This window comes from Microtus ochrogaster, unplaced genomic scaffold, assembly GCF_000317375.1.
Source record: "Microtus ochrogaster isolate Prairie Vole_2 unplaced genomic scaffold, MicOch1.0 UNK14, whole genome shotgun sequence".
Lineage (NCBI taxonomy): Eukaryota > Metazoa > Chordata > Mammalia > Rodentia > Cricetidae > Microtus > Microtus ochrogaster.
The window spans coordinates 4,076,380-4,090,554 of record NW_004949112.1 but is presented as its reverse complement, the minus strand read 5'-3'; the positions used below and the strand labels follow the sequence as shown (position 1 = coordinate 4,090,554).

Here is a 14,175-nt window from a genome sequence, read left to right as displayed (position 1 = left end):
GAAGAGCGGAGGCTCGTCCGCTGGGTCCATTCTCATGGCTGGAGCGGAAGGTTCCTGTGGGGCAGACATTGCTAGGAACATGTGAGCAGGAGGGCATTGTGAAGTTGTAGACAGGTCAGTTTTTAGGGCCATATAAAAGAAAGCCATTACGTAAGCCATTTCCTTCCGTTTAGCAGCCCGGTGACAAAAATTGGCCAGCTCCCGTAAGATATCAGGGTCAAATGAGCCCAGGGGGGGCCAGCGAAGACCATCTTCTAGCTTATATTTGTGCCAGGTTTTGGAGCAGAGACCCGGGTTTTGGCACCAATTTGTTCTTCTTAAAAAAAGAAATAAATGTAGGGGTGTTCTTCTTGAACACAGGGCACAGGACAGACACACATGGTGGAACAAACACAGACATGACACGGCGGCTCCCACGTGGGTCCACTTTAATGGGGGAGGGAAACACAAAAGGGCAGAGGAACATGCAGGACACACGAGGAAAGGCAGAACGAGAGGGGGAGAGCCTCGTGTTGCCCTGCCTTTTAAATGGGGAGCGCAAGGGTGTCTGGGGTGTGCACAGTGTACCTTTGCGCTGGTGGGGTGTGCACAGGTATCCGTAGTCCAGGGGGAGTATGGGAGTTGTAGTTTCCAAAAGAACAACAATTGGCAGGTGTCCATGATCCAGAAAAGCTGGTGTCAATGGTGAAGTCCCAGGAAACGGGAGCTTTTGATGCTGTCCTGGGAGCATTTTGTAGGTTGGTCTTGGCTTATACAGTAGGAGTAACCTGAAAAATATGCTTAAAACTGGCTGGGGTTAGTGTAGTAGTAAAACAATTAAATGAATTGGAAACCCTGGATTTTACCAGACCTGAGTTTGGTGTAGTGATGGAACTTTTCAGGATCCTGTAAGAGAACTGGCAGAAGGCCATTAGAGGACTTGGGGACTTTGAGCCTGGAAGGTTGAAACCTGTTAATCCTGGACTGTGAAACCTGTTAAAGAACAGTCACCTTGAGTTGTCAAATGCCTTTAGACAGATCTAGGAGGAATAGATGGGCAAAAACCAAGACAGCTATTGGCCAGCAGGCAATCCCAAGTCCTCTCCTGGTCCTTGGAGAACATCAGGCTTAGAAGCAGTATTTGCCATTAGCTGTTGAGTGCAAGAGGCCCACAGATGTTTTCTGTGAGGGGAAGAACATCTTACCTGGCTTGGCAGATAAGCTGATCAATTCCCTGAGAAAAGGCCTGTTTTCCTTTTGCATGGGTGCTTTGCAAACTCTGATAAAGCATGGAGACACAGGTCTTCATCTTCTAGTAGGAGATGCTGCAGAAGCTGGCATGTCTCTATGTTAAAAGCTCTTTTTAAATGAACTGCCATGATCTCAGGTCTGTAAAGGCATTTGAGAACCAGGTACCATGATCTGGTACTTTAAACTGGGCATATAAACTAAAATTTTAAAGCTGTGGTAATCTGGAAGAACAGATAAACACAAAACTCAAACTTACATTATGAAAACACAGTTATATATTTATATAAACACATATTGTGACCACATTATTCTAACAGAGAAACAGGACAGACTTAGAGACCTGTGTCAGCTGAGTAGGCATTTGAAGAAAGAACAGAAACATCAAGACGAAACACTTTTGTAGAGTTTAGAGTGGAAGGACAGCAGAGGGGAAGCGGATTTGTCAGCAGGGAAGGGTAGGGGGGACCAGGGAAACAGCTATGGAGTAAGCCCCGGGCTTGTGTTGTGGTCCAGATAACTGATGGGTAACTTGAGGCTGAGCGCCCAGCCTGTGCTGGGCCCAGAAGCTGATGGGCAAATGCGGCTCTGCAAACCGCCAGCACATGGGCAAGTGTGCTCCAGGAACTGGTCACGAAGCATTTAAATTCGGCCTTCGCTGCTTTTAGGGGCACAGTGCGATGCACGGCTTCAGGTACAGCAGATGTACAGGAGTGGAGCACCCCAGAGGCCACAGGGGGGCAGATGTCTGGACGGAACAAAGAGAGGTCGGCAAATAAAGACAGAGAAAGAGACAGAAGTAGAGGTGGGACAAAGCGCGTGGCCAGCAAATGAACACACAGAAAGAGATGAAAGTGGAGGCGGGACAAAGCATGTGGTCGTCAATGAAAAGAGAAAAACCAGCAGAAGGGGAGGGCCGAAGCACCAAACTTGAAAAATGCAGGCTTGGAGTGTAATTTCCTTTGAGTTAGATACATATATTTGAGATAGGGTTTCTCTGTAGCTTTGGAGCCTATCCTGCAACTGACTCTTGTAGACCAGGCTGGCCTCGAGCTCACAGAGATCTGCCTGCCTCTGCCTCCCGTGTGCTTGGATTAAAGACGTATGCCACCACCGCCTAGCTAGACTGTTATAATTTAAAAAGGTTTTAAGTGCCTGCTTAAGGGTGTTTGAAATTGGGTAGTAATTACAAGAAACCCGCTTTAAATGCATGCCTCTGAAACAGGCCCATCCAAATGAATCCACCAGAGTGGTGGCAGCGAGTAAGTCTAAATAATATTTATATGAGGTACATGAGAAGTTGGGAGGGAACATCTTCCAGGACCCAAATCCCATCTCAGCAGGAGCCCCTGCCCCTGCCTCCTGTCGGACCTTCTACACAGCCCGTGACTCCAACAAAGGCCTGAAAAAACAAACAGGTCACCCCCCCAAACCCTACCTGCATGCCGTTTAAAAGGGAAAATCACCAAGAGAAGCTGAACATGCCTGGCGGAGTGCATGTGCAGAAAGGCCCATTTTTCCAGCATGGTCCTGGACCCCAGGGCCCTGGGGACTGGACCCTGCAGGGGAAAACTAAGGCCCCTCGGTGGAAAGCTCCATATGTTAAGTAAAAATAATAAGAAAATGGCAGCTCTGCCGGCACAAGAAATCCAATTAGGTCAAATAAAACCAAATCAAAATGCCCATCATTTTATTAAGAATGATGTTATCGGGTGGCCGAGTGCATTGTGGGGAGACAGAAAAGCGGAGAGCCCATACAGACCTAAAAACCACATGTTTCTCCTCTGGGAGCCCACTTAAATACCAGGGAGGGTTAAGGACCTGGCATGCTGGGAAATGGAGTCCAGACCAATACATCTTCCAGGCCAGGGAGGCTGGAATGGATGCCAGGGGCTAGGGACTATGCTCCCATCTTAACAAAAGTAACTTTTTAAAAATCTCAGTTTTGTAAATTTGATTTCAATTTCCCAAGATACTATTGATGTCTTTCTTAGTTGGTTAAAAACACAATTCTATTGTATATTAATAACTTATAGGCTCAAATAATTGCATTTGAAATAACACATAGTCTATTATAATTACATTACTCGGAAGCAGCTAAGGATGTGCTCATACAGTCAAGATTACTAAGGAATAGCTGATGCCTCATCTATGCTATCCTGGTGTCTTCAGCCCCTCTGCATCCAATTCCTCTTGCTCGTCCCTCGGATTCCCTGATCTCTGAGTGTAAGGACAGGATGGAAACCTCCAAACTGGGTCTTTTCTTTTTTTCTGTAGATCTCTGCATCTTCTCCCATCAGCTTCCAGTGGCAGTCTGGTTGATCACCACTGAACTAAGCAGCTTTAATACAGTAGGACATTTGTAATCATTTTGAAATCATTTCATTGATTTTTGTCAGCCTTGTTTGGTTATTCATCATTGCACCAGGTAGGACAGATTGTAGGTCAAAGGGTTAGTGGCTGGGTTGGTATCCCAGTCCCAACCTGGAAGCCTTGTCTGGTTACAAGAGATGAATAGTTCCGGCTCCATTGTCCTCTATTGCCAGCTGTACTCCCTAGGAACAACCTCAGAATGAACAGAAGAACCCCATTTAAAAATAGGAGCTATTGTTCTCATCATTTAAGAAGATTTATGATATGACGGTATGTGCCTAGTTTCTTTTTTCAAGACATGGTTTCTCTACATATCTCTGGTTATCTTGGAATGCATTCTATAGATCAGGTTGGCATCAAACTCACAGAAATCCTCCTGGCTCTGCCTCCCTAGTGCTGGGATTAAAGGTGTGTGTCACAACCACCCAGACACTTAGTCTTATTGTAACTTGTTTTCTCATATTTGTTGACATCTCTGGGAGGCCTGCACTTTTATTGAAGGGAAATAGATGAGTGGATCTGAGGGAGAGAGGACATGGAGGGCTGACTGGGAGGAATAGAGGGAGGGGAAACTTCAGTCAGATGTAATGTATGAGAGAAGAATAAATAATAATAAATAAATCTGATTTAATTGCAAAAAAGAATTTTCATAATTGCATTTTACATTCACAGTTTTGTTGATTTTGAAGAGGATAGGTATTTGAATTTTATCCTAAGGAAATTCAATGATATTGATTGAAATAAGTCAATAAACATATTACAAGAAATAGAATTTTGCTTTAGCTGTCATATCTGGGTCTTGTTTCTTTTGGTGATGCTAATGAAAACAGTATTATCTACTTTGAACACACTGCATAGTGGTCATGATCTTAATAGCTCATGTAAAATCTTAATGTAAGACCTTTAACTTGTTGAACAGTGCAAGACACCACAGAAATTAAATAAAAATAAAGCCTCAGTTTAATAAAGCATTGTGTACTTTCCTCTGTCATGTATGCCATCTTACTTTCTTTGTATAAATGTGTCATTGGTTCACAAGTAAGTCCTTCATGTTATAGAAAAGAAAATCATGGTTCAGTCATAATATATTTCTGTGAACTATTTTAAGCAGGGAGAATGAAGAAGCATTTTTCTAGGTTCTCTCCAACCCCAGATGTCAGAAGCCATTACAGCTGTGGTCTGAAATCCCAGCCACTGCTCAAATTGGCAGCAGAACTTGTCTTGCTTGTGCTGCCACAGTTTTCAAACATGTAGAAAGCAAGTGGTCTAGCTATATTCCTGTTTCCATGATGAAACCCTCTGACCCCTGAGGAAGAAAGTGTTTGTTTGGCTTCCAGCCTAAGACAAAAGCTGGTACCTGGAATGGGGCCTTGATAGGATTGACCATATTTTTGTTTGAGGAAATATAGACCTTGGAAATGAGGATTAGAACAGCAGATGAAAGATTTTATGCTGCTTAATGGGCCATAATAGTAGGAGCAAGGAAGACCTTGGTGATGAATATGATTTAAAAGACTGTGGGAAGATTTCTCAAGAGATTTCAAAAGAGAGGAATTTTAATATGTTGCCTAGAGATCATTCTTGTGATGTTTTGGTGAAGAAAGTGACTGCTTTTGCCCTTGTCTGAAAAATTGCATAAGGTTAAAGTGAATCAATTGGATTAATTCTGTTGGCTTGGGAAACCTCAAAAAAGCCTGTGTGACTATTAGTGGTACCTCTAATGAAGATTCATAATGGGAAGAAGAAAACTGAACAGAGTAAAGTACAAAATAAACCATTTAAGGAGAAAAGGATCACCAAAAAGGGAATGGAACTAAGTTGTGTTCAAGCAGATAAACAGATTATGAAAAGATATCAAGGGAGGGGTGACATGGTAAGATCCAACACAGCTAACACTCCAACTTATGAAAAGCAACTAAAGAAAAGCTTATATACTGGTAGGATGGGCCACAATTTAATCCCATCACTGGGAAGGCAGAGGCTGTCTGATCTCTGAGTTTGAAGCGAATCTGGTCTAGAGATTGAGTTTCAGGACAGCCAAGCTTAGGCAATAAAGTTCAGAAAACTGGGGAAAATGTAACTTGAAAAAGTGGACCATGTTCTGTAACATGTAACATGGAGGGGGCCTGCTTGTTGTTGGGGTTTTTGTCCCACCTGGTACCCCATAACTGTTTAGCCCCAAAGAAAAATCACACATAGATCTCTATAAGTTATAAAGCTGATTGGCCCATTAGCTCTAGCCTCTCACTGGCTAACTTGATTAACCCATTTTTCTGATCTATGTTATCCATATCCATGTGGCTCAGTACCTTTTTCAGTGAGGCAGATCACATCCTGCTGCTTTGGTGATCTGGGCAGGAGTGGGAGGAATCAACTTCCTCCTTCCCAGAATTCTCCTGTTCTCATTACATCATTTCTACTTCCTGTCTGGTCTTCCTGCCTATATTTCCTACCTGTCCAATCAGCATTTATTTATAACATGATTGACAGAATACAGACAATTCTCCCGCACCAATGTTCCAGCTCCAGTAAGCTGCTGAGCTTGGCAGCTTATGTCATGTGAGTCTGGCTTTAGAGTTAAGGAAAGAAGAAATGGGTTTTGAATTTTGCCTCTATGACTTAAGGAAGCTGCTGAGACCAGACATGTGTCAGGGTGTCCTTAAATTGAGGCCTAGTAGAAAGGCCTATGTGTGAAACTTGAAGCTGAAACATGGATGGACTTGGAGAACCCGACGCTAGAGATGCCAGAGTCCTGGGATCCCTGCCAAGGAGTGGAAGCAGCAAAAGTGAAAGAAATATGTTGCACTCAACAAAGCTGAATCGATCGGGAGATCTGAAGAGCTTTTTGATATCAGGCATGGAGATGCAGTGTTTGGAGTTTGCCCAGATGGTTTTCAGGCTTGCTTTGTTCCAGTATTTCCTCACTATGACCCCTTCCCTACATTCTGGGATGTTAATGTACATCCTGTGCCATTATATGTTGGAGTACGTGATATGTTTTTGTTTTTGTTTTATACTGATTACATTTACGAGACTGTATGAATCTCAGACTATGAACTTTGTGCTTTAAAATATTTTTGAGACTGTGATAGACTATGGGTACTTTTGAAGTCAGATTAAATTTTGCCTCATATTTTTACAAGTTTATGGGAGCCAGGGTGTGGAATGTAGTAGTTTGATGTAATTCTGGGAGAATAATTGGGAAACATTCCCTATAGTCTCATAGGGAGTGACACTATTAGGAGCAGTGGTTTAGTTAGAGAGAGTAGGTATGGTAGGTAGGACCTTATTAGAGGAACTGTGTCTGTGTGGAGTCGGCTATGCTCAGGACATTGAGTGTCTCAGGACACTTCCTGCTGTCTGCAAGATGTAGAACTCTCGGCTGCTCCTCCAGCTCCATATCTTCCTGCCTGTTGCTATGCTCCCTGCCACGATGGTAATGGAGCAAACCTCAGAAAGTGTAAGTGAGCCCCTCAATTAAATCTTTCCTTATAAGATTGCTATAGCCACAGTGTCTATTTACACCAACAAAAACCCTACCTAAGACAACTATGCATGAGGGTGAGGTCTATCGTGCCATGGACATGCTGGGTAGCTGGAGATGCTAGGGATGTAATGTGTGTAAGGATTCTTGCTGCCAACTAGTGGAACAAGCCTGGGGAAAAGGCCAGGTGTACTGAGGAAGTTGTAACTAAAAAGGTTCTGCCTCTGTCCTTTGGCGTTCACTTCATGTAATCATATCCCCCAGTTGCTGGACCTGGAGATACAACCTTTGGTATTTTCCCAATTGTATTTTATCTTCCTTTTTTCAAGATTTTCTTTCCTATTACCTAAATTTCCTTTGAGAATGCTGGGCTTTAATCTGTGACATTTTAGTTTAGAGACTCAATATTCTTATTGATTTTGCAAAGAATCAAAGCTTTGAGACTCAGACAAATTTCCAACTTTTGCACATTGTTGGAATTGTTAACCAAATAGGGACACTTCAAGCTTCATTAAATGTAGTTTACATTATGAGAAATTCATGAGCCTTCTGTATGGGATGTTTGGTTTATTTGTGAATTGTCTCCCAGAGGATGATGAAGCAATATTTTTCCTCAAAATAGAGGGCCATTTCTGAAAAAGCTGTGAGGTCTTTAAAAGCTGAAGAATGCTCTGTACAGAAGATCACTAAAACTATCCCTTTGAAGATTATTCCCAATCCTTAGTTTAAGAATTTCTCAGCTTATAGGTCTAACATAAGTATCTGCCACCTCACAGTCTAACCACTGCCACTGATTTACTACACCATGCCTTTCTCTTTCACATGGACTCAAATTTTCTAAAATGATATGCCAAAACCATCCTTTGTTTGGCAAATGCTGTTTGTCACATGACTTAAAGAACCAATGCAGTATCAGAGAACAAACAAAATTCCATAGTTAGTTTCCTTTTTGCCTTCTGTTCTTGTCACTAATGAAAGAATGAATTCTGCTCGGCAAAACTTGTTTAAAATAAATTCACAGCATAGCTCGGATCTGCGGCTTAATCATCTTAAAAACAAATATTGCCATATCACATATACGTTTTCATTTTTAACAGTGGTTGTAGAAAAAAATTCCTGCATGTATATTTACAGCAAACTGCAAATGATGACTTAGAATAATTTTCCAGTGCAGTTGTCTAATTAAAGCACTGCTCACTTTCATAAAGAACCTATGACTGAACCATCATGGACCCTCTAATTACTGTATGACTGCACTAGTAACTGGAAGAGCTAAAGGAAACTACAGAAATCAAGTGGAATCAAACAACTTTGAACTAACAACTAAATTAAATTTATTCAATAACTTTGGACAATAAAAATATTGTCTTCTAAAAACATTTATGTATTAGTATAATAAACAGCAACATAATAAAACAAAATAAACAATTGGAAATAACACTGATGATTATGTAATATAATACTATAATATGTTGAAACATAAGCACGTGGCTTTTCTTGAAGCAATTATTGTGGAAGGCACAGATTTTCTTCCTAGTTGTCTTGTTGAAGATGGTCAGAGAAGTCATCAGGCAATAGTGGCAGGCTTGTCCAAGTCCACGATGAGAATAATCCATTTAAAATGCTCAGTGATCTTGTCTGCTTTATAAACTATACCATGCAAAGTGCTAGTTAGAGCAATCATAAATTTGTTCCTACAACATGTGTGTCAATAAATTTGTTTTGTAAGATCTACCTTACATCTATAATGAATATTTTATTTAATAATTATCCGGTTTTTTCATGTTCATGACAGGCCTACATACACAGTGACTACTGTGAACTTTAATTCTAACAGCAAATTCTAACCTTAAATCTTCTCTAAATATATAAACTGAAGCCTATTCATAAAATTCAACCTAGCCTTAAACTCTAAACAGGATCCTAACTGTAGTATGTAAAAATGGTGAGGAAAACATGGAGGGTGGTCAGGAATACCTTTTCTTATTATGAGTGAAAGCTTTGTTTTAGGAACTCATTTATATTTTTATTACATTTACAACTCCTTGCTATTCCATTTCTAAAGAATTTATTCTCTCACCTCTACCAGACACACCACCCCATTTTCCTCCTTTATGTCCAGCATTTGAAACTGCTCATATTCTTTACCTCCCAACTTTCTCTCTTCTGTCTGTTTTCCTAATATTGCTGAACTGTTGAAATGTGGCCAAAACATACAAACACACACATTCTATATATCTATAAATATATATATATATATTCCATCTATAAATCTATGTATATGATTTATGATAATCTTGACTTATTCTATTGTTGATTAATGAGATAAACATTCCATTGATAGTTAACTTTTTTCCTTCATGATGTACTAAAATATTAATATTACTGAGCTAGAAGATTGAGCATGTGTTTTAGATAAACCTTTTTATAATACCTTTTAAAACAGAATATAACTCTTACCATTCCCTTTCGATGTTTTCTCTTCTATTTCTCGTGGTGGGAAGAAGAGCTTGATTTTTTGGTGAAACATGAACAAAAACAAGCTCTTATAGCATCAATCTGAAAGGGATTGTGTAAAAAGGAATTTATAGACTGAAAATTTAAACAATATCATGAAATATATCAACCATCCCATCCAAGTGATAAGGACAACTATGATGATTGCATATTTTAAGTATACTCACGATTTTAGAATATTGTAAGGATTAAGTATTTAGGCTCCAGTGTATAGTATACTAGAACTCCTTCATTAAGGGAGATCATCTGGCTTTTGGGCTCAGGGCTACCTCTGCTTTTGCAGAAACTCCAGAACCAGATGTAAGATCCTGGCTTCTCCTTAGGGCCACATAAGATACCTGTGAACTTTGTCTTGGGGCCTGGTCTGAATGTTCTCCTAAAACATCATAGGACCCAGGGATTTTCCTTCAGAATCCCCAGCAGTATGACCTCCTACACTAAGTGAAGAACCCTGCCTTCTAGAGATTAGGCTCACTGATGACATTGGGCTACCTCCACAAAATTGAGTGGCTCTCAATGTGCGCTGCTTTTGACCACTCCTGTAGGTGGTGAGGTTTCACGGGCCAGGAATCACCTGTATTGACAGAGGATCCCTGCTCTAGGCTTAGAAAGAGGCAGACTCTCAGAATAAAGATAAGGTTAGCACATGTATCTCTCAAAATTTGTGGCACGGAGGAAAAATCACTCTAACACCACCAAGATTTAGGCTCTTCTGATGATTTTAAATGTGTCCACTGAAACGAGTGTCTTTTAAAAGGAGGAAGGAGGAAGAAAAATCCAACTAACAATCTACAACATCTGAAAAATTACTCGTCACATAATAAAAACCTCTAAAGAGAATGATCTCAATGAACTTCAGGACACAGAGTTCAAGTAATTAATTGTGACTATATTGAAGCAGTCCTGAAATAATCAAAAGCAGGTCTGAAAATAATAAAATAGAAATGAAAACATGTCACTTCTGACCCGGGCACTATGAGTGAGGGTGAGCTGGCCCTCCTCCTCGCTATGGCCTGCATAGGGTGAGCTGGCCTAAAGAGTGCCAGAGAGTAGTATAGTATAGAATATATACTATTAAGATTGAAGGAGTAAGTAACAAAATGCCTTTCAACCAAAAACTACTAAGGATCAAATTCTAAAGAATTGCTGAATTCTATAGAATGCCTAGAAAAATTAATACTATTGCTACTCACATAATTTCATAAAATAGAAAAACAAAGGAGGTTTTCTAAATTCTTTTTCTGAAGCCAGTAATATCTTGAATTCCAAACTAGATAAAGGCTCCAGACAAAGAGAATGAAAACCACAGACCTATTTTCATGATGAACATAGATACAAAACTTGTATATCTGATATTGACAAGCTGGGTCTGTGAGATGGCCCAGCATTTACAAGAACTGCCTATTATTTCAAAGGACCCAGGTATAATTCCCAGCATCCATTTGACATCTCACAACTGTCTGTAATTCCCGTTCCAAAGAATTTGATACTCTCTTCTGGCTTCTGCGTAAATCAAGCACACATGCCATGAACAAGAATACATGTAGACATTAAAAAATGAAATTGGCAAAATCAGTTTAAGAGCACAACAGAAAGATTACTTATTATGACCATTTTTGTTCCAAACAAGAATTCAGGAAAAGACAGATGTATATGAATCAATAAAACCAGATATCACATAAATAGAATGAAAGAATTCACATGATCATCTCAGTATATGCACTAATGACCATTACAGTTGAACATTTGAGCCTTAATGATAAAAACTATAGAGAAGCAAGGTATGGACAGAGAATATGGTGCAATTATATAAGCAATAAACAACAAGTCTATGACCTACATCTACTTAAATGGAGAAAAATCTTAAAATAACAACTATGATGAGAAGGAGGCAAACATTGTTCACTCTCTCCATACATTTTCAATAAAGAGCTGAAGTCCTAGATAGACCAATAAGGCAACAAGTTTATTAAAGCATACGAACTGTAAAAGAACTCTTAGTGTCCCTTCTCACACATGGTAGGATTAAAAGCGATTAACGCTATACAGAAAGTCTTCCAGTTGATAAGCACTATAGCAAATTAGTAGTTTATAAATTTAGCACCAAAATCAGTGCTGACAAACTGAATAAAAAATATATCAAGGAAAGAATCCCACTCAAAAACAATAGGATATAGAAACAATCTAGATAGCCATCAAAAGATGAATGGATAAGCAAATTGGTATATACACACAATTGAATATTACTCAATGTAAAGAAAAATGAAATAACAAAAATTGCAAGTAAATTGATAGATCTAGAAAATATTTTACTCTCTGAGGGCAGCCAGGATCAGAAAAACAAATGGGACATGTTGTCCTCATTTGTATCTTAGAATCTTCTATGTTTAACTTGGGTGACATGAGCAAGCCAAGAAATTTTTTGTGGTCTATTGTAGATGGACCCATTGAGAAGGGCAGAGTAAAATGTATGCAAAATTAAATCAGAGAAGAGGATACTGGATGTTGATAGTCGCAATCATGGAGGGGTTGGAGGATGAAGGAGTGAAAGGTGAATGCCTAATAAACATGAAGGGCTATAAAAAAAACTTTATAGAAACCTATGATCTGTGCTCGCTTCGACAGCACATATACTAAAATTGGAATGATACAGAGAAGATTAGCATGGCCCCTGCGCAAGTATGACACACAAATTCGTGAAGCATTCCATATTTTTTACAGAAAGTAATAGAAAGAAAATCACTAACCAAGGAGTCCAACAATGACCACAATAACTCAGACATCTAGAGACCAACACACCAACACCACTCAAAGAAGGGAAAGACACAAACTCTACGACTAAAAAAGTGACTGGAGTTAACAACCACTGGTCATTAATATCACTTAATGTCAATGGACTCAACTCACCTATAGAAAGGCACAGGCTAAGAGATTGGATACGAAAACAGGATCCAACATTCTGCTGTTTACAAGAAACACACCTCAACCACAAAGACAGGCACCTACTCAGAGTAAAGGGCTGGGAAAAGGCTTATCAAGCAAATGGACCTAGGAAACAAGCAGGTGTGACCATACTAATTTCTAACAAAGTTGACTTCAAACTTAAATCAATCAGAAAAGATGGAGATGAACATTTTATACTCATAACAGGAACAATTCATCAGGATGAAGTCTCAATCCTGAACATCTATGCCCCTAATATAAAAGCACCCACATACATAAAAGAAATATTACTAAAACTCAAGGCAGCCATCAAACCGCACACACTAATAGTAGGAGACTTCAACACTTCTCTCTCACCAATGGACAGGTCTATCAAACAGAAACCTAGCATTTACATTAGAGAATTAATGGAGGTAGTGAAGCAAATGGACTTAACAGACATCTATAGATTATTCCACACAAAGAGGAAAGAATATACCTTCTTCTCTGCAGCTCATGGAACCTTCTCGAAAATTGACCACATACTCGGTAACAAAGCTATCTTACACAATTACAAAAAATATTAGTAACCACCTGTGTCTTATCAGATCACCATGGATTAAAGTTAGAATTCAACAACAAGGCTAACCCCAAAAAGCCTACAAATTCATGGAAACTGAACAGTCAAATACTGAACCATACCTGGATTAAGGAAGAAATAAAGAAAGAAATTAAAATCTTCCTTGAATTCAATGAAAATAAAGAAACAACATACTCAAAGTTATGGGACACTATGAAAGCAGTCCTAAGAGGAAAGTTCATAGCACTAAGTGCCCACTTAAAGAAAACAGAGAGAGCTCACACTGGAGACTTAACAGCCCACCTGAAAGCTCTAGAAAAAAAAGAAGCAGACTCACCTAGGAGGAGTAGAAGACTGGAAATAATCAAACTGAGGGCTGAAATCAACAAAATAGAAACACAGAAAACAATAAAAAGAATCAATGAAACAAAAAGCTGGTTCCTGGAGAAAATCAACAAGATTGACAAACCCCTAACCAAACTAATCAAACGGCAGAGAGAGAATTTGCAAATTAATAAGATCAGAAATGAAAAGGGGGACATAACCACAGACACAGAGGAAATTCAGAGAATCATTAGATCTTACTACAAAAGCCTATATGCCACAAAATTGGAAAATGTAAAGGAAATGGACACTTTTTAAGATAAATACCATATACCAAAGTTAAACCAGGACCAGGTGAACAATCTAAACAGACCTGTTAGTCGCGAAGAATTAGAAGCAGGTATCAAAAACCTCCCTAACAAAAAAAGCACAGGACCAGATGGATTCGATGCAGAATTCTACCAGAACTTCAAAGAAGAGCTAATACCTATACTCCTTAATGTATTCCACAATATAGAAACAGAAGGTTCATTACCAAATTCTTTTTATGAAGCTACAGTTACTCTGATACCAAAACCGCACAAAGAATCAACCAAAAAAGAGAATTATAGGCCAATCTCACTAATGAACATCGACGCAAAAATCCTCAACAAAATACTGGCAAACCAAATCCAAGAACACATTAGAAAAATTAACCATTCTAATCGAGTAGGCTTCATTCCAGAGATGCAGGGCTGGTTCAACATAC

At 39.4% G+C, this 14,175-nt stretch overlaps 1 protein-coding gene and 1 non-coding gene across 2 annotated transcripts in view; one reads left to right on the top strand and one right to left on the bottom strand.

Annotated features, from left to right (window-relative positions):
• Window positions 1-1,562: 1,562 nt before the first annotated feature.
• LOC101983107 (ankyrin repeat domain-containing protein 20A4-like) overlaps window positions 1,563-14,175 on the bottom strand; it is a 92,494-nt gene continuing 79,881 nt past the window's right edge. Inside the window, exon 16 of the mRNA XM_005366942.3 lies at window positions 1,563-1,975. Within this exon, the coding sequence (XP_005366999.1) occupies window positions 1,563-1,975 (413 nt within the window). The remainder of the gene's footprint in view (window positions 1,976-14,175) is intronic.
• Window positions 12,211-12,317, top strand: LOC113458341. Its single transcript, XR_003378725.1, has one exon. It is a non-coding gene; the product is annotated as a U6 spliceosomal RNA (small nuclear RNA).